This window comes from Aspergillus pseudodeflectus (assembly GCF_044049435.1).
Source record: "Aspergillus pseudodeflectus strain CBS 756.74 chromosome Unknown BJX68scaffold_6, whole genome shotgun sequence".
NCBI classification, from domain to species: Eukaryota; Fungi; Ascomycota; class Eurotiomycetes; order Eurotiales; family Aspergillaceae; genus Aspergillus; species Aspergillus pseudodeflectus.
The window spans coordinates 139,252-158,785 of record NW_027263782.1 but is presented as its reverse complement, the minus strand read 5'-3'; the positions used below and the strand labels follow the sequence as shown (position 1 = coordinate 158,785).

General features: G+C 52.8%; 5 protein-coding genes across 5 annotated transcripts; 2 read left to right on the top strand and 3 right to left on the bottom strand.

Moving 5' to 3' along the window:
- Positions 1–944: 944 nt before the first annotated feature.
- On the top strand, positions 945–1,850 carry BJX68DRAFT_176674 (uncharacterized protein). The gene has a single exon (XM_071037139.1). The coding sequence runs from the start codon at positions 1,045–1,047 to the stop codon at positions 1,540–1,542; it is 498 nt and encodes a 165-aa protein (XP_070902958.1). The 5' UTR covers positions 945–1,044; the 3' UTR covers positions 1,543–1,850.
- BJX68DRAFT_228767 (60S ribosomal protein eL19) lies at positions 1,196–2,549 on the bottom strand. Its single transcript, XM_071038907.1, has 3 exons — positions 2,497–2,549; positions 1,857–2,277; positions 1,196–1,791 (listed from the first exon to the last, which is right to left on the bottom strand). Coding segments are annotated over exons 1-3 (573 nt in total). The 5' UTR covers positions 2,499–2,549; the 3' UTR covers positions 1,196–1,641.
- A 168-nt stretch (positions 2,550–2,717) lies between these two features.
- BJX68DRAFT_228766 (putative translational activator) lies at positions 2,718–11,518 on the bottom strand. Its single transcript, XM_071038906.1, has 9 exons — positions 11,327–11,518; positions 8,511–11,255; positions 8,266–8,460; positions 4,393–8,217; positions 4,150–4,341; positions 3,946–4,101; positions 3,813–3,894; positions 3,622–3,763; positions 2,718–3,573 (listed from the first exon to the last, which is right to left on the bottom strand). The coding sequence occupies exons 1-9, from the start codon at positions 11,445–11,447 to the stop codon at positions 3,019–3,021; spliced, it is 8,013 nt and encodes a 2,670-aa protein (XP_070902956.1). The 5' UTR covers positions 11,448–11,518; the 3' UTR covers positions 2,718–3,018.
- Positions 11,519–11,680: 162 nt separating this feature from the next.
- Positions 11,681–16,346, top strand: BJX68DRAFT_262990 (putative ATP dependent RNA helicase; the record flags this gene model as incomplete). The annotated part of the gene is made up of 8 exons (XM_071044570.1): positions 11,681–12,422; positions 12,475–13,087; positions 13,134–14,021; positions 14,072–14,839; positions 14,884–15,025; positions 15,074–15,458; positions 15,507–15,720; positions 15,782–16,346. The coding sequence occupies 8 exons, from the start codon at positions 11,681–11,683 to the stop codon at positions 16,344–16,346; spliced, it is 4,317 nt and encodes a 1,438-aa protein (XP_070902955.1).
- A 225-nt stretch (positions 16,347–16,571) lies between these two features.
- On the bottom strand, positions 16,572–19,286 carry BJX68DRAFT_278742 (NADPH cytochrome P450 oxidoreductase family protein; the record flags this gene model as incomplete). The annotated part of the gene is made up of 2 exons (XM_071048597.1): positions 16,572–18,797; positions 19,164–19,286. 2 exons carry the CDS (start codon positions 19,284–19,286, stop codon positions 16,572–16,574), a joined length of 2,349 nt encoding a protein of 782 aa, XP_070902954.1.
- Between the last annotated feature and the right edge of the window lie 248 nt (positions 19,287–19,534).

The following is a 19,534-nucleotide window of genomic DNA, read 5'->3' as shown; positions in this document are numbered from 1 at the left end:
GAAGACATATAGACCAAAGACACATCCATGCGAGGATAATGGAGGAGGGTCCCGCGCTCCCGTTCAAGCTCATAGGCATGTTAGTGATTACTCCTTTGCTCTGTTGCTTGAAATTGATGTGTATTTGGGGGTACTGAGCAGGCTTGCCTGGGGCGGGAATGATAGGTCTGAAGCAGGCGAGCCCGAGCCAGGGCAGCATTCCTCATGAGGCTGCCCATGTAGGTAGATGTAGGGCAGTGACGGCAGCACATCAGGAAAGGAGGCCATATCCAGTGTAGGGATACTAGCGAGAGTTGTCAGTCACTCGTTTCTGTCTTTTAGGGCAGGAATTGACATACCGTCATCGAACAGGGTCAGGAACCACTCTTCGGGTCTTCCAAGTCGGGCTCGGCTTCATCGTGGCACGGCAGACGATCCGGTCAGGGGCTTACTTCATCGGACTTCAGCGTGAGTGTCAAGAAAAGAGAAAAGGTGCGGATTGGTGCTACTCCGCTGGTTCCTTGTGCACACTGAGGGAGGGTAGCCGAGCCTAGTGGCATCTTACAGGCCAGGCTGTCCATCGACCAGAGGAAGGGCTCGTAGGTTTTTTGGTCAAGAACTGGCCGAAGGTCTTGTCCATGACTGATGCCATCAAGTAAGGATAGAGTGGACATCCAATGGTCCAGTGCGAGTATACTTCGGGAGGTATCCCGATCATTGTGCCGACGGAGTATAAGGCAAAGAAAGGGTGAATCCAAGGGGTACAGTACTACTACGATGCATGAAAACTATGGGAAACCAAAAATATACACAAGAAGCTAAGAAAACGGGATGGTGATGGTTTTGGGAAAATGCGGAAGATGCAGGTTGGGGGTAGGGGGGCGAGATATATATCCAAGGCTCAGAGCAAACGGATGAATAGTAACAACCTAGGTGAAGCGTGAATGGAAGGGAAAAGAATCTTTAGTCACTGCAGCAAGGGCCTGTAGGTATGCAGCGTGTTTGTATTTTATCGCTTTGGTGAAGGGATGCGTGCATGTGGTAGTTTGCTGGAGGGGTCGGTGAATGTGGGACGGCAATGTGACTTCTGTTTGTAGGAGTTCCCCAGATCGTAGAAGGCGGGGATGGGCTCCTGAGCTCTGTAGAGTTCCGAGCTGGCGATCTACGGTACTGTCAAGTGGTAGCAAGGTATGGCTACGGCTTCGGATACACCAGCTGAACGTTACACATTATATTTTAGAGCGGCAGTTGGCGGGCAGAAGAAAAAAAGGTAGAATGCAATCAAATCCAAGTTTGTCATATCACACACAAAGCGCCATGCCATTGATTTGGGTAAGAAAATCCTTGTTCATATTTTTTCATTCCTTTTTTCCTCGTTTCCATGTACCTTCTCTCCGGCGCCCCTCTATCCGCTTTTCACCAGAGAACGAGAGAAAGCAGGAAAAGAGTATCTTTTGCCCCTGGCCCGAAAAACTCCGAGGCCAGTCCCAGGGTATCCCGGATGTGAATCAACCCCACCGAGCCAGACCTGGAATGCGAAAACAAGCGAAGTGGTCGACCTGAAGTGATGATGATATCTCTTGGGCTGATGATCGATTCCCCCAGATCAAACCGCCGCACCGCCAAAATCCGTCATCGAAGGAAGAAAATAACTCAATGCATTTACTCCTGAGCCTCGCCAACAAGAGCGTTGCGCTTGGCCTCAATGCGCTCCTGTCGTCGCTCACGGAGAGCCTTGTTCTTGGCACGCTTAGCATCCATCTCCTCCTTGAGCAGACGCTCACGTTGTCTCTCAGCCTTGGCCTTTTGGATCTATAGCAGAAAAAAACATGTCAGCTCACGTCCCGTTCCCCAACAGAAGATTCTTGCCAACTCACGTGTTCAATCAAACCACGCTTGTGCTTGAAGGTGTTACCCTTGGCGAGGTGGTACAGCTCGTGGTAGAGGTGCTTGTCGATCTTGCCGGCGGCACGGTAGCGGACGAGGAGACGGCGGAGGATACGCATGCGGCGCATCCAGAGGAGGGAGCTGGGCATACGGGCCTCCTTGGTACCCTTGCGCTTACCCAGACCGCGGTGACGGCCGATCCGGCGGGCCTCGGCGAGCTCACGGGCGCGGGAGCGAGAGTGCATGGTGACGGGCTTGCGGATGATGAGGCCATCCTTGACGAGCTTGCGGACGGTCTGGCGGGAGTTGGCGTTGGAGATTTCGCTCATCTCATTGGGGTCGAGCCAAATCTTGCGCTTGCCGCAGCCGACCACGGAGGCCGCGAGGCGCTTCTGGGTGCGAAGGTTGACCCTGTGACGGAAGAACACACGAAGTCAGCATGAGGCCTCGATCAAATTTCTCCTTGTATCTTTTTTTTCTTCCTCCTGGGTGGTAGTAGTGGGAAAAGATGCAGAAACACTGGCTCCGGTTCGGACGGTCCAGGGATGGGCAGAACATTGGCAAAATGTCCATCACGAAACAGTATTTCCTCCGTAGCAGCAGGGTATCGACTTTGGGAGATGAACTCACATCTTGAAGTCGGCGTATCGACGGTCGTTGGCGGATGATGTTCGTTGCACTCGACAACGGGTTGAATTCCCAAAGTGAGGAGTTTGAGATCGGGCCGGCTGATTAGCTAAGCCACTGTGCTCTAAGCGAAATCCACTAGGGCTCGTACCCCACGCTAGTCTCCAGTCATAATGCGTCTTGATGACTCTGGCCTTGGAGGATTGGACATTCACCAAGAGCTTACGGTGTAGTTATTCAGTTTATGATTCAGATTTTCTTGATATAGTTGTGGCAGCCTTCGCGATGGTTCACTCTTTGTGAAGTTAATCTTTTCTCTCTTGAAGTTCGTGGGGAAGTCGCGACTTGTCACGTGAATGCCCTTATCAAGCCTGGATCTCTTATCGCCGGGCGGGAACTTGTGAGGGATACAGATTGAAGCCTCTTAACATCGTCAACTTTTATTGTCGATATGGACTCCCCGACAGAAGGGTATACATCTATCTATAACTCATTCAGGTCGTAGGTCAAGCATAACTAGTATCATCACTCGTCCCCAAACGAACCCTCCTCGAGCTCAACCTTGCCAATACTCCAAAGCTCCTTCTCGTCGTCCACCTCGTCATTCGACAGACCCAGTCCGCCCTGTCCACCTTCCGCCTCTCTGCGCTCGCGCGCCTGTGTCGCAAGACGCATCGCAACTCGCTTGAAGTAGTCCGACATGCTCCGCTTCGGTCCCGGGGGCAGTTCAGCGCCGGGTCCGGCCATATACTTGTCGAAGACCGCAGTGTCCGAGTCGACGACCGAGAAGATGGAGAGGAAGGCTGCTTCGGATGCCAGCTTGACGGGAATAACCATGTCGCGGACGCCGGCGAAGATTGGCGGCGCAAGGATGGCAAGATGGGGACGGACAAGCTCAGGGTGCAGGCGGCTGACGGTTCGGATCACAACTAGTGCCAGTCGGCGGGTGTCGGATGGTGTGCCGGGCTGGATGCAGGGCGCCAATGCCTCAAAGATGGCTTTGTTGGATTCGAAACTGTGCTGTTCTTCGAGGAGCAGATACTTTCCAGCGGCGAGTACACTGTTGTCGGAAATGAAGGGCTATTTTGATTAGCGTAGTCCGTAAACAAAGTATAAGGGGTTGCTTACATCCTTGTTTGTGACCCCCTGGCAGATCAGATGCTGCGTCTCCGCCGCAAAGTGCTCAGTCAGAGATGCTGGGGATTCGACAAGCAAAGCATTGAGGCCAAGAATCGACGAGTGTGACAAGTTGGACGTAAGCACACGGCTCCTGGGAGCAAGTTAGCACTGGCGAATTGCGACGGTAGGGTATGACATACTTGATAAGTGGTCCAGCAGTCGCTGCAGGAAGAACCTTGACGAGTGCCCCCAGCAACTTGGCATTTGTGATGGCGACAGCGTCTAATGTCATTAGATCAATGCAAATCGATTTACAATAATTCGCGAACTTACCGGTCTGGTCGCTAGCGTCGTCGTCAATGAGCGCGAGGATAGAGTTCTTCGAAGCCTCGCTCATGCTGCCACCGGCCTTGCCTACAACCTCCTGTAGAGCCTTCATCATGGCGTTTCGCACGCCAACATCGGCCGTCTTGGTTCCCGTAATAAGTTCTAGACATTATTAGCATCTCACATCTCTAGAGTAGGAACTCCACATACCGGCAATAAGTGGATCGACCCTGGGCGTCAGGGTGATCAAAATACCGAGACCCTTGGCAGCTCTGTTACGCAGAGTCTCGCTGGTTTGGTCGGCAAGACCACGAGCAAATGTTCTTTGCAGCTGCGGCAGGAAAGGCTTGACAGCCAGAGGGATCTTCTGCAGAAGTTTGTTGAGCGTGTAGAAAATGGCACCTGCAATTCCTGTTAGACGCGTTCCAAGATTCTGCATTAGGGATAACTTACACTTAAGGTCCGTTGATCGTTCAGATACAACACGGATAAGCGGACCAGTAATTTGAGTAACAAACGGCTTCAGAGAGTCCGCAGCTGTACGGTCGATAAGGTCGGCAATAGCGAGAGCAGACTGAGTACGCTGGTCGACACTGCCGTTCAGAAGACCCTGCAAGAAGATTGGCAGAATGGCAGTGATACCCTTGGGCAGACTGAAACCCGGCAGATCCGCTCCAGGAACTCCGACACCCTTGAGAATCTGTCTTGTAGGCACGGAGAGAACTTCCATTTCCTCCTTGCGCAGGTGAGAAGTGAGTCCACTGAGAGCTGCCCATGCAGCCTTGACAACCTCCTTGGCGGAATCGTCGAAAGATATCAGCAGGACGCGGATCAGATCTTGGTGGTATCTCGAGAAGTCAATATCCGCATCAGAGAAGAATGACTTGAGATGGTTGGCCGCGTTAGCACGGCGGTGCTCATCATCGTGCTTCATCAACGCCAGCATCACGCTCATCATCACGTTGAGACCGTCAAACTCATCCACGGAGACCAAGATGGTGTGGAATGCACTGTCAAGCTCTTCACGCTGCTCATCGTCCTTGCAGGAGATGATATTGTCCATTAATGTGTTCAGGATAGTGGGCAGGCGACGGGCCATTGCGGAGCTTGCAACCTCTGCCAGTGAGGCCAAAGCCCTGGCGTTGAACGTCGAGATAGGGGAGGTGAGAAGGGTAGGGATGAGGTTGGGCAGGATAATGTTGGCGCGAGTTTGTTCGGTGAGAAGCGTCAACAGCGCCGACAAGGCTTGCTCTGCATCCTCGTCGTTTCTCAATAGGAGCAAGAGATGGGGCAAAACTTGGTCCACAGCCTTCTTGCCGAAGATCTGTTGCAGGGCATCGAATGCTTCAGCGGCAGCCTCACGAACATCCTCATCATGATCAACCAAGGCCACGCGGACGGTGGAAATAAGAATCTTCTCAAAGTCCTCAAGGGACTCGGGAGACGAGGAGGTAATGATTTCTCTGAGGGCAATGCAAATACCCTGCTTGACATCCACATCCGGCGAAGTTTGGAGACCGTCCTCGAGAGTGGGCAGCAGAGTTGCGAGAACAGATTCTCCAGCTTTCTTGATGAGATCACCAAGTGCGTTACTAGCAATAACCTTCTGTTCCATATTTGAAGATCCAAGGCGGCGAATAATGAATTGAGAGAGAGTTGGCACCATCTCCTTGAGAGTCTTGGGAGATGCCACAAGCGATTTCCAGACACCCATGGCCGCGCTCTTGACGAGACCAGAAGTATCGCAACGACAGATGAACAGCGAGGAAAGAACCTTGTTTCTCCTCTCCTCTCCAAGAACCTCGAGCAACGACTGTCCGGCTTGCGCGGCTTCCTCTTCCTCCTCGTCCGCCTCGGCACGGGCGGTAATACCGGTGATACTGAAGAGAAGATCACCAACCAGCTCGACGGAGCTCAACCTGATGCGGTAACTATCGTCGGCAAGACCACGCTCAAGCTCGGGAAGCAAGAGGTCGATAGCCTTGGAGGAGAAGTTCTTGACCAATAGACGACCTGCACGGAGCGAAGTCTCACGAATGGAATCAACATCGTCCGCTAGACCAGCCAAGATAGGCGGAATGATTTTGCTGAGGTAAGAGGCGAAGCTGTTTCCGAAGCAAGCAGGCAAGAAGATGAAGAGAGTCATGAAACCTTCGCGAATAGTGGGCTTCGAGCTGCTGACGTTCTGCAGAATAGTTGGCAGGGTTTCCTCGAGTCTTGTCGTGCCCAGACCCGCCAGAACCTCTGAGAGAGCTTGAGCAGATCCCAAACGATCGCCAGCTCCGGTGTCGGACTTGAGGGTGGCCATGAGGTTGGGAATGAGGTCCGGAAGGGCGTCTTCTCCAAGCTTTTCGATGAGGGAACCAAGAGCCTTTGACGCAGTAGCGCGAGTAGTGGGCACAGGATCGATAATGGCCTGGTTGAGGCCGGAAACGATGATAGGCAAGTGAGTAATAAGGTCCTTGCGCTCAGTAAGATGAGCCAAACTGCCAATAATCTGGGCCGACTTGCGCTTGGTTGCAGACCTATCACCGAGACCACGTTCAAGAATGCGGACAACCAATGCCAGGGAGGGAGCGTCCAGGTAGTGGACAAAGGACACCTTGATAAGAGCATCAAGAGCCTCGTCGGTAAACTTGGTAGGATCACTCAGAGCCTTCAGCAAGACGTTGACCAGGGACTTGACTTCAGGGTTGCTGATGACCTCTCCGAACCGTTGAAGACTGCGGTTCGCAGCATTGCGCACTTCCTTGTGGGTATCGTTCAACACCACAGTAAGCGGAGGAATGATGGCAGGCAGACTCGCAGCAAGCTGCTGCGGATCCAAATAGGCCATGGCTCCGAGAAGATCGCAAGCACCCTTCTGACTACGCCACTGGGTGTCCTCGAGACCGTCAAGAAGAGTAGGGAGGATCTTCTTGACACCGTAAGAGCTGAGGTTCGCAAAACAGGCCTTTGCGGTATACAGACAAGCATCGCGAACATCGGTGCTTGGATCTCCGAAGCTGGCCAAGAGTTGAGGAACGACCTGGATTACGTATGGTTCAAAAGTACGGCCAAGGATGGTTGCAAAGAGTTCGTACGCCATCAAAGCTCCGAGTCGCTGGTGTGGCTCTTTCTTGTTCTCGGACGCATCCTGGAGGTGGGACATGACACGGTACTCGCGCAATGTGAAGACACCCCTCCCCTTGACAATACCGGCCAATCCATATGCCGCACCACGTTGAGTGGCATATTTCTTTGTCTGCAGGAGTTGATCAAGCATTTCCTTAACGTATTGTCCGCTTTGGGGTCCAGCTAATCTTATCAAAGGTGGAAGACATTCGGAGACGGCAGCCTGGACACTCTCAGAGGGCGTAGGAAGAGTGGCGAGAAGTCGCTTGATAACTGTTTGCAGACGAGGGTCGTCCGCCTTGAGATGCCGAGCCAGGGATCCGTAAAGTACGACGACTGCTTCATTGAGAAGGTCGGATGTCTCGCTTCCCTTGTCCGAAGTCTCCAACGTCGTCTCCAAAAGCTTCATCAGCTCCTCCACCTTCTCCTGGCCGCGCACGGCGATAACAGACTTGCCGCTATCGGCCATCTGAGCTCGTACCACGCTGCTTCGATCGATAAGAGGTCCTCTCTCAATCAAAAAGCGGAGGAACGAGACTATCTGTTCGCCTTCGAATAATTCGCTCATAGCAGCAAAGGACAAGGCAATACCGCTTCGAGACTCCCAATGGTCAGCAATATCAACCTTCTTTGGCATTCCGTACTTGTCTTTCTCCGGCTCCTTTGGTCGCACTTCGGCTTCGTATTTCGACTGGAGCTGAGAAACAATGTCCCCAAATACGGACGTGTTGGACTCAATCGCGTGTGCCAAAGCGCGAGCGGCAGCTCCTCGGAGGTTTGCGTCCGGGCTATCAAGGTAGGGAATGATCTTTCCGTATGCGCTGTCGTCGATCTCCAGAGCATTTTCTTCCCAAATGTTCTCAGCAACCTCGGCATTCTCCTCCACATAATCATGGCATTCGAGCCAGATGTGCTCGGAGAAGTCAAGGTCGGTAAGATCGATTTCGGCTTCAATAGCTTGCAAAACTGATGACCGCACGGAGGAGTCGGAGACGATGGCTCCCTTGAGGAGTACATCCAGCTCATCATTGTTAATGTTTGGTGCAATACTTCTAGAGATATCGAACAGGGTGTCCTTGATGAGCTTGTAGTGCTGAGTATACTTCTGCATTGCAGTAATCAGCTGTTCAAGCACCTCGACTCGCGGAAGGCGGTTATCGGTGACTAAAACCAAGTCAGAATCAGAGATCCCAGTAGGGGTAGAAAACTTACAGGAGCCTGAGTGGAAGGATAAGATTTCGAGAGCCAACAAAACCTGCTCACCCTCCTCCTCGCCCTTCTCCTCTTCAACGCCGTTGCGAGTAAGGATTAGGAACAGTAGGGGTAGAGCATATGCCAAGGAAGAATGATCAAGAGGGCGCTGTTCAGATGCAAAACGCAGGCGATAAAGGATTCTAGTAACAAGTTCTAGGCGCGAGTTAGCATATGCCTCCGACAGGAAAAGGAAGAAAACCTACTGCCAAGAGGCTCTACTTCCATCTCAGTGGGCAATGAGATCTTTCCAATAGCTCTAAGCGTGGCAACACCCACGAATGGTCGAAGAGGACCAAGCCGAGTTGATAGCTTCTCAGAACATTTGAGATACGCTTTCGAGACAACGTCGCCCGTGAACAAGCCTGCTCCGGCCTTTGACAGAGCCAACAGTGAAGAGAGGGCAGGATTGATCCAGTCGTCTGCGTCAACAGCAGGACCAGCAGCGAGACCTTGGATTATTCCGCAGCCTCGTTCGATCCGCTTTACCTCGCGCAGAACATCTTCGCGGATCTTGGCCTCCTTTGCGAGCTGCGCCTTCACCTTGGCTTGCTCGTCTGCAGTGAGTTTCTTCGGCTTTTCGCCCTTTTTCTGAGCCAGCTGTGCGCGCATTTCTTCCTCCCACTTCAGAATGTCGTAGTCTTTCGTGTTCTTGTCAAAGGTTTGCCGAGACTTTGTGTTCAGGATGTCTACAAACATGGTACCCTCCGGGGTTCTGGCAATTGCTGCATCCGTAGGAGTAATGCTAGACACGCGAGAGACGTCCAAGTCATCCTTGATTTGGTTGACGAGCTGAGGAATCATGACATCGGGAGCCACGAAAGCCAGGTCCCCCGCTGCGCTCCAAATGGCGGCATCAACTTGCGGTACCTTGGACTGAACGGGATCCTCCTGGACCTGGATCAATTGCTTCATGCACTCGCCAGGGAATTCGCGAACGAGTTCTCCAGGATCCGTGCCAGTTCTTAGGCAAAGGTCAATATACGAAACGTTCGGGATTAGTTCTGGTCGGCAAAGGACGAGCATGTCGACTAGTTGTCCTTTCAAGCTAGCACGATTCTCATCAGATGTCTCTGAAGCAGACGGGCAAATTGCCTTTACAACGAGGTGGAGGTATCTTTGACTTTCGGGTCCTGCAGATATAGGCGCGGACTCCTTTTCTCCAGTTCTGAAGGCCAGAATCCAAGTCCAAAGGCCGTCAAGAACAATGCGACCGACTCCCTTGATGTCCCTTCGGTGCACAGCGGACAATTCATGAGCAGATTCGTCTCTGAAGCTGGTTTGAAACCCGGGAGCAGTGATCGTGTAAATAAAAGCTTCGGCCCATGCTACCTTGGCTTGTGCCTCAACGCCGCCGAACTTTGACGTCGAGGAAACAGCCGCAAGGGTTCTGACAGCCCATTGAACCTCCGCTTGAGAGGCCAGCTTAGAGTAAGCTTTCGGGTTCAATAGGAACGACGGCTTCGGCTGAAGGGCGAGCGACTGGCCAACAGTTTCCTCCCAGCCAGCCTTATCGAAATTCTCGAGGGGAGACAGTCTCCCGAAGAGCGCAAGGTAGACGTAGGCAGTGAAGAGGGCACCATTCTGGGCCGATGGCAGAGGGTTCGAGGAAACTTCTTTGAAGATTTCCTTCAGTTTAGCAAGGAACTTCGCGATGAAGGGCTCCACCTCGGGACTTGCGAGAGTGGTGGATTCGGCTTGCCAAAGAGCCTCTCCAACGTTGAGTTGCCACAGCCTCCGGAAAGGGATCTTCTTTTCAGCAGCTCCCTTGACAATTGCGTTGGTTACGTCGTCGCTAATCGTAACCTTTGACACGATAAGGTGCGAGAGATGCTTGGAGAAGGCCTTGATTTCTTGCTCGAGGGCCGGTTCGTTGGATTCGCGGGCGAAGACTGGGACAAACCCTTGCACAATTTCCTTCGAAATGTCGGCTGTAGGGGTAACTGCAGAAAGAGCTTGTGCATAGGTAGCTCGGTGCTCGGGGCTTGGAATCTTGTTGGTCTTGAGAGGACCAAGCACTTCACCCACGATCTTCAGGAGCAGACTCTCGGTCTTAGATTTGGACAGAATCGATACAAACGACTCCAAGGCACCTTGTCTAATAGCAGGGTTGTTCGATTTCATGCTCGCTAGCAGGTGTTTCAGAAGGCGGGCGTGTAAAAGCTCGGACAAGTCAATGTCCTCCGGTAGCGACGAAAAGAGGGAGGGTACCAGCCCGCTAAAGACTACCTCTGGAGACCGCAGGATTGCTTTCTCCAGCGGAGGGACTATCTCCGACGTTATATCCTCGTAAGTGACAAAAGATTCGAAAAAGTCAGACATGCCGCTAGCAATGTGTGGAGGCGGCGCGGCCTTGGAAGAAACCAATTCCTTGATATAGTATGTGATTATAGTCTTCTTGTCCCCTTCTAGTACAGACTTCTTGTTCGGCAGGCGCGCGCAAACACCAGAAATGACGCCAATGAACGGCGCATTCTTCTGCCCGGCGGCCGCATCACTAGTCAAGCGCTGGACGGATTGGTGAATGGCATCCTCGCCCCAGGTGTCGGAAAATGCCGCACGGAGGGCACGTCTGGTTACCCTAAGAGCAGACACTTTCACTCCTGATCTGGGTGGTACGGCTAGACATGTCTCCAGAGCCCGTGCATTCAGCGCAATGACATCCAACACGACGGGGAGCGGGGTTTCCGAGTTACTCTTCAAGATCTGCAGCAGGATAGAGCACCATTCCAGAAGAGCCAGCGCGGAGCCTGCATCCAGACTGGATTTCGTTGCCTCAATTTGTAATTTCTGCACCAGGAATTTGAGATCGTCAGCCGGGACGGGTGCCTTGAGCAACGAGCGGAGGCATTGTTGGACGGCCTGACGGGAGGGGCGGTCAATGTATCGCGATAATGTACTGAGAAGGAGTTCTAGGAGAGGCTGGCGGGCATTCTCCGGTATATCAGACCCTGCAAGGACGAGAAAACCAAACACACGGTCAGAATTGGGCCACGGAGAACGGAGGAGGGGCGGGCAATACCGATTTTCTCGCGGAGATCACTGAGAGCACGAGTTCTGCGCGAAGTCGAGCTCGAGAAGAGCACGACCCGCAGGCTCTCGAGATCTCCGGATTTCACCTGTTCCCATGGAAGTTCGTCCATGTTAGGTGGTCGGGAGCATGTCGTTTCGGCGCTTCGTTCGCTCGTGGTGGTGATGCTGTCATAAGAGTTTTCGGTGGTTTTGTGTGGGGAAAGAAGCAGCTTCGCCGCCTTTGCGTCCACCACACTGATCAGACTGCATCATCCTCTTTTAAATCTCCTCTCGGTGCGTGAGTCATTCTGATTCATACTCCTTCCAGCTCCTGAAGCTGTCCCTGGCGCTGCAGCGCTGCATTATGCCGCCAAATAACAAGAAAAAGAGGAAGCCCGCATCGAACCCTGCCCGCGGATTCGCAACAGTCTCCGTCCCATCCAAAGTAAAGCCCGCGGACTCGTCAGGGCCAGCCTCGACGGTCGAGTCGAAGTCGGTCTCGGAGAGCGAGCGCCCAACGCCTGCAGAGCCTACGCAACCTGTTCAACAGCCAAACGAAGCCCCGTCATTGCAGAATTACACGCCGGAGGAACTCGAACGTCATCTAGAGGATGCCGAACTGCAGATACTGGTGGAAAAGTATGCGGCAAAGTGCAAAAGTGATGCTGTCCGTCAGGCTGCGAAACTAGACACGGAAAAGAGAGTTCTTCGGCAGCAGGCCATCCCCGTGAACCTGCTTGAATGGCTCCCGTCCGATGTGGTGAACTCTATACTCAGTCTGGCCGAGGCCGAGGAGCAGGGACTCATCCCGCAGTCAGTGCGCGATGCGAAACGGGCAGTCTCAGAGGATGATCTGTGCATGAAGCTATGGACTTTGAAAGATACCCTTTTGAAATTGGGTTTCCCCGAAAACCGGGTTGAAGAAGCGCTGAAGCACGTATTGGTCTACTATGCTGGAAACTTCTCCGTTACTAACCGCGATGTCGTGTGCAATCTGGACGAAGCCCTCGAGTGGCTCGCGATGCACTGCAAACCTGAAGAATTGCCCTCATATACACAGGCTGGCCAACGTAAAGATACGGACAAGAACATTTCCTGGATCTCTGGTAACCCTTGGTGCTCGGTATCGCATGAGGTGGGAGCGCTAACGAGCATCAGATCGTGAGTCAGGGCAATCCACTCCCAAATCAACCTCAAGCGACAAGAAAAAGGCGAAGCCTGTCTTTAAGGCGCCGATACCACAAGCCGATCCTTATGAGTCCGATAGCTCTCTTGATCCGGACACATTGGTTCCGACGTATCTTGATCTACAGACCCGTTTGTATAATCTTCGCCCAGAGTTTTTCGACAAGCCAAAAAAAGGCAAGAAAAGTCGCGTGCCTACCAGTGCTGCAGACGATCCGCAAGCCTCAAAGCTCCAGCGGAAGATCTCAGCTATTGAGAACGATGTCCTCTTTGACCGCAAGGAAGCAGAGTACTTTTGGAAAGAGAAATTGGACGAACTCAGAAAGGAGGCTGCTATATTCCGACGAGCTGACACAGAAAAAGAGCTGGTAGAGAAGAAGGAGCCAGAGCCAGAGCCAGACACTACCCCACCACTGGAAGATGGCGATGGTGACCTTCTGGGAGACATGTTCCAGGACGATGAACCCACTCTAGAGCTGGGAGTAATTACAGAGGAGCTGAACAAGGCTTCGATTACAATCCGTGATTTTGGAAAATGGACGGGCCTCAGCCCTCGTCGTGTCCTAGAAGAAGCGTGCAAAGCACGGTATGCACTGTCTACTCTCTTCGTAGCCTACGCTGACCTCTCTCAGCGACTCCGGGTGTAAAGTCCTTTTCAAAGACATTTCTTCGTCGTCGCAGATGAATCGAATGGCGCTGGAAGTGAGATGGTCAAAACCGCAGGAGGTTCCGTCTCCGTTCTCACAGGAATTGGTCACCCACAAGTCCAGCTCATACGCCACATTTGTGTCTATAGACAAGATAGCCACTCCGACTTTACAGCAGGCCGAATCATTCGCATCTACCTTTGCTCTGTTCATCCTCTTTCCGCAAAATTCTAAAGAAGGCAAGGCTTATTTGCGTCTTCCAGTCGCATGGAGAGATCTGTGGGCTGAATTCGCCGCCGCGAAGAAGGAGCAAGAGGACGAAGCTGATAAGCAGGTGGTCAAAAATCTGAGGAAACTAATCTCGGAGAACCATGGTGCGTTTGAAGACGACGTTGTTCTCTCCGACAACTTTCGAAGACGAAATGGGACGCCAAAGAACCGATCCCCCGTGCGAGCAGGCAAAAAGGAGATCCCAGGCCCGAACGAGCAATTGATCCAGGCTTGGATGGAAAAGTCCTCCACCCCGGCCTTCCAGTACATGGTCCAAGGCCGAATGAACCTGCCGATTTGGGAATTCAAGAACGAAATTCTCAGTACACTCGAATCGCACCGTGTCCTTATAATTTGCAGTGAGACTGGAAGTGGTAAGAGTACGCAAATTCCATCATTCATCCTCGAGCACGAGATGCTCTCGGGGCGTCCTTGCAAGATCTATGTGACCGAGCCGCGGCGTATCTCTGCTATGTCTCTCGCGCGAAGAGTCAGCGAAGAGTTGGGAGAAACCAAGACCGACGTTGGGACGTCACGCTCTCTTATTGGTTTTGCAGTCAGATTGGAGAGCAAAGTGAGCCAGTCGACCAGACTAGTGTTTGCGTACGTTCATCTCACCTTTCTTCGTGGAATGAATTAAGCTGACAAGACAGGACTACCGGAGTTGTGGTGCGAATGCTAGAACGCCCAGACGATTTCCAGGATGTGACACACGTTGTTCTGGACGAAGTACATGAGCGTTCGATTGACAGCGACTTTCTTCTCATAGTCCTGCGCCGGTTGATGCAGAAACGGCCGGATCTGAAGCTTATTCTCATGTCCGCGACGCTTGAAGCTCAACGCTTCTCAACGTATCTCGGCGGTGTTCCCGTCTTGAACATCCCAGGACGCACATTCCCGGTCGAGACCAAGTTTCTGGAAGATGCTGTCGAGCTTACTCAGTACCGGCTTTCTGAAAATGAAGCAAATACTGTACGCGACGAAGATGACGATCTGGAAATTGATCAAGGCGAATCCTCGGGCGTGGTGGCTACATTGGACGGATACTCCAAGCAGACGCGCGAGACAGTCGCCAAATTCGATGAATACCGACTCGACTACCAGCTAATCAAGCGGCTACTCTTGAAGCTCGCAACAACACCAGAAATGGAATACTACAGCAAAGCCATCCTCGTGTTTTTACCTGGTATGGCAGAGATCCGTCGATTAAACGACGAACTTCTCTCGGAGCCGGTCTTCCAGCAAGGATGGATCGTGCATGCCCTTCACTCGTCTATCGCTAGCGAGGAACAGGAGAAGGCGTTTGTGGTACCTCCAGAGGGGATGCGTAAAATTGTAATTGCCACCAACATTGCAGAGACGGGTATCACTATTCCGGATATTACGGCTGTCATTGACGCAGGAAAGGAGAAGACAATGCGGTATGTCTTGCAGACTAAGTATAGATTCTCAGCTAACGGAATAGATTCGATGAACGACGACAACTCTCCCGACTCGTGGAGGCTTTCATCTCTCGAGCCAACGCAAAGCAACGACGTGGAAGAGCAGGTCGAGTGCAAGCTGGTATCTGCTTCCACATGTTCACAAAGCATCGCCATGACAAACTTGTAGGCCTACTCTAACCCCGATAATTGTTATGGTACTAACCGTCCAAGCTGGCCGAACAACAAACTCCCGAAATGCTTCGCCTCTCCCTGCAAGACCTCGTCCTGCGCGTCAAAATCTGCAAACTCGGCGAAGTCGAGCCGACCCTTCTGGAAGCGCTGGACCCGCCCTCCTCCAAGAACATCCGGCGCGCGATCGACGCCCTCAAAGAGGTTAAGGCCTTGACGGCCTCGGAGAACCTTACCCCGCTGGGACAGCAGCTGGCAAAGCTTCCGCTGGACGTGTTCCTGGGCAAGCTGATCATCCATGGGGCGTTCTTCAAGTGTCTGGATGCGGCGGTGAGTATTGCTGCGATTTTGTCGTGCAAGTCGCCGTTTGTGAGTGCCATGGGGTCGAACACTCAGAAGGAGGCGGCGAGACTTTCCTTCAGACGGGGTACGTATCAACTCTTTTTGTGTAGCACTGTTCACTAATGAGGTCTAGGCGACTCGGATTTACTTACTGTCTACAACGCATACTGCGGCTGGAGACGCACTCGTAGCACACCAGGAGCAAACGAATACGCCTATTGCAGGAAGAACTTTCTCTCCTCACAGACTCTGCTGAACATTGAAGACGTCAAGCTCCAGCTCATCGTCTCTATTGCCGACGCAGGTCTCATCACCCTCGACGCCGGTCAGAAAGCATCACTCAACCGGTACTTCCCCCCTTCTCCCCGTTCTTAACAGAAATGAAAAATAAATTAACTGATACACCAGCGCCCGCTCCACCCGCCAACGCCACATCTTCACAGTCCCCGAAGTCCACGACACAAACACCACAAACGATCCCTTGATAAACTCCGTAATCGCCTGGTCCTTCTACCCGAAACTCCTCACCCGCGAAGGCAAAGGCTGGCGCAACATCGCCAACAACCAACCCGTAACCATCCACCCAACCTCTGTAAACCGCACGTCCGACCCATCGGTAACGAAATACCTCAGCTACTACCACATCATGCAATCGGCCTCAACCCGAAGCAAACACTACAACGCGTTCGAAACGAGCGTTGTCGAGGACTTCCCGCTTATGTTGCTTGCCGGCGAGGCGGATGTGCGGTTGCATAGCGGGGTGTTGTCGGTTGATTCGAATAGATTGAGGTTTTCGGTGAGGGAGTGGAAGGGGATGTTGGCGGTTAAGGTTCTGGGTATGAAGGTGAGGGAGATCTTGCAGGGGGTTTTTAGGGATCCGCAGGCGGTGTTGTCGTTTAAGCAGAAGAGGTGGATGGAGATTTGGGAGGGGGTTTGGAGGGCGAGGGAGGAGAGGAGGGAGAGGGATAGATAGATATTGTGGTTCTTCTGGGATTTTGGTAGAGTAGAAAGTGGTGGGGGGGCTTGCTACTCTGTGTACAGTGGATAGACACGAGAGACTTAGATGCATAAAAGGAAGAAACGAGCTTTCGATGATATATGATCAAGCGAGTACAAGTATACCGTCTAACAACAGCCAATAATCACAGATCTAACATCATTTATTAAAAGGCAAGGGAGAGAGAAAGAAAGGCAAGATTCACCCCCAAACATCCTCCTGCCACTTGCCCCTCCTCTTTACCCCCCTAACCCACTCCTCCGCTGCCTTCACACTACCCATCCCATTTCCGTTCTCCCCCTCAGCAAGAAACCCCGTAACCCTCTTCTCGACCTCCCTCGCCATCCCCGCCCGTCCACAAATATACAAATTCCCTCTCCGCTCCACAAGCAACTCCTTTACCTCCTCTTTAAACTCCACAACGCGCTCCTGCACATACCCCCTCTTCCCTGCATCAGTATCAACCCGTGAAAACGCAGTAACGATCTTGAGCTGCTTCCCGAAAGCATTCTCCATCTCGGCCAGTTCATCGCGGTAGATAAAATCCTCATCGGGCCGTCGACACCCGAAGAAGAGGAGCATGTCGCCGACGTCGCGGCCGATCTTGAGGAGTTGGCGGCGTTCGTGGAGGAAGGCGCGGAGGGGTGCGAGGCCTGTTCCAGCTGCTATGAGGATCAATGGTGTTGTTGCGGTTCGGGGGAGCTTGAAGGTTGAGCGGCGGAGGTGGGAGAGGATTCGTTTTGGGGGTTGCGGTGGGGATGGGGACGGCGCGAGTGGGAGGAGGAGGGTATTTGTGTAAGTTGATTGCAGGATTGCGTTGCCTTCTGATGATGAGGAGAAAGGGAGATCAGAAAGGGAGAGGAGGTACGTCGACGTCAACCCCGGAATCGAGACGGCGGCATTCTCCGGTAACGCTGTCTTGAGGACGAGGACAGTAAGTGAGATCTTCCGCGGCGAGACAACGCTACTGCTCGAGATGGAGTAGTACCGCGGCTGGAGCGGCGGCAGAGTCTCGACGATATATGAGAGTGGAAGGTTACTCCAGGGCTGGCCTCCCGAGGCGGCAGCGAGGATCCGGGCTAGGGTGAGGCGGTTCCGGCGCGTGAACTCGGCATAGGAGTCCTTGCTGTTTGCGAGCGTTGTCAAGAAGGTCTTTGCCTCTGGTGTCGGTGCGAAGGGTGCAAGTGTTGCGAGGACGTCGCGCGGGATGAGCGCCGTGATCTCAAGGTAGTGCCGGAGGAGGACGAGAAGCGTCGTGGGTGAGGGGACCTTCTTGGACATGTCCTCGACATCGGCTCCCTCGATCGGAGAGATGGAGATCGGAACATCACCCTCGTGAGCCCTTCCCAGCATCTGCAGCAGCAGATCTACCTCCTCATCCGGGTTTGACGGCCACACGCCGAGATGGTCGCCAGTCTTGTACACGACATCCGGCGTCCCCGAGATATCGAGGTCGATATGTAGACAGTGCCTGTCGGAACTCGGCTCAAACAGCTGTCTGATTCCCGTGATGGGGATGGCAATGGGGCTCGGCGAGTGGCGCGGTTCACCACGGTGCAGACTTGAAGCCTCGACGTTCGCATCCTGCGTGACGGAGATGGCAGGCTGGTAAACGGGCTCGGACTGCGCGAAGCCTAGCTCCTCACGGAAGTAGGTAAAGAGATCCTCCTTCCATGAGATAAAGTCCTCCTGCGTCGTTCCATTCGCATCGTTTGCGCGAGCAATGGGAAGGAGCGCATTCGCACCATGGTTATCGAGGACTTCAGCAACACGGTCGATAACCCGGTTGTAGAACTTGTAGTTAGAGTTTCCCAGGCCAAAGGCAAAGTACCTCAGTCCATCAAACAGCTTCTTCCCTTCACTCTGATTTTCCTTGGCCGCCTTTTTCTCAACAGCATTCAACCAGTCCCAGAATTCAATCGTGTTATCGGCCGGATCTCCCTCGCCATACGTCGAAAGCACAAAAATTACCAACCTTCCCTGTAACCGCGAGACCTCAGCCACCGACTCGGGGTCATAATCACTCAGATCCGCAATAAGCACACCCTGCCCGTGTCCCAATACTTGTCCCTCCCCCTTAAACCTCGCCGTAATCTCCCGTCCAAGCCTATGCGCCAACGATTCGGCCGTCCCGGACTGCGACCCCCAAAAGATAACAATCGATGCACCCGTCTCCTCAAGCTTGCGGGCTACATTGCGTGTCGCCTGATGCGCGTTATCCCCCGCTACCCCAGAACCATTATTAGTGCCATTGGCCCCGTTGCCGTATCTCAGCTGCGGCCGCTCGTAGAGCAGATGTCGGTAGGGATCCGGTGTGTCCCAGAGGATTCCGCGGGAAAGGTAGGTTGCGCCGAGGAGGGAGAGGAACGTGAGGGCGATGTAGTCGGCTGGTGAGGAGGGTTGGGTTTGCAGGTGGAGTTGCAGGTGCTGGGTCAGGAAGGAGAGGGTGGATGGGGATATGGATATTGGTGGTGTTAGTGTTGATAGGGACATTTTCAGGTTGGGTGCCTGTTTGCCTCGGGCTGGAGGGGAAGAGTATGATGACTGGTTGATAACAACATCGCGGAAGGGGTGTATTTATACCTCATCGGCGTATGATCTCTTCCCTTCGACGTATGTCCGAATGTGTATGAAAGAGTAGATGATGGGGGAAGGGGATGGAGAATATTCCCCAACTCGAACGCGGGGAAGTGCGGGGGCAAAGGGGAAATTTTTCCCGCTTGCCTCCGACCCTGACGAAGTCTATTCTGAGTTGAGAGGCGAGGGGTTCAATTGGAATTCGGGGATTCATACTCTGGAGGTTATTTCCAAACTGCCTTCTTCAGGTAGATACTCGCCTGTCGCCAAGGTGTGCTTTTCATTGCCACGTAGCATCCGGACGAAATTGGACTGGATTACTTGCTTTCTTTTAATCATCTGTGGCGCTTCGGGTATGGCTGAGACATACTACTAGGCTTATAATACAGAGTGTCTCATTATTCAACATATATCTTTCCAAATAAATTCCGTAGATATGAACATGCTGGTGTGTAAAGTAGCGTAATGTAGGAATTGATGCAATTTACGTGCTGTCTCATCTTACAGATAGAGCTCGAACAGCATAGAGAGGCAAGGGTAAATAGATCACGGTCTGGTCTATATAGAGGTTACAGGTGAATTTAATG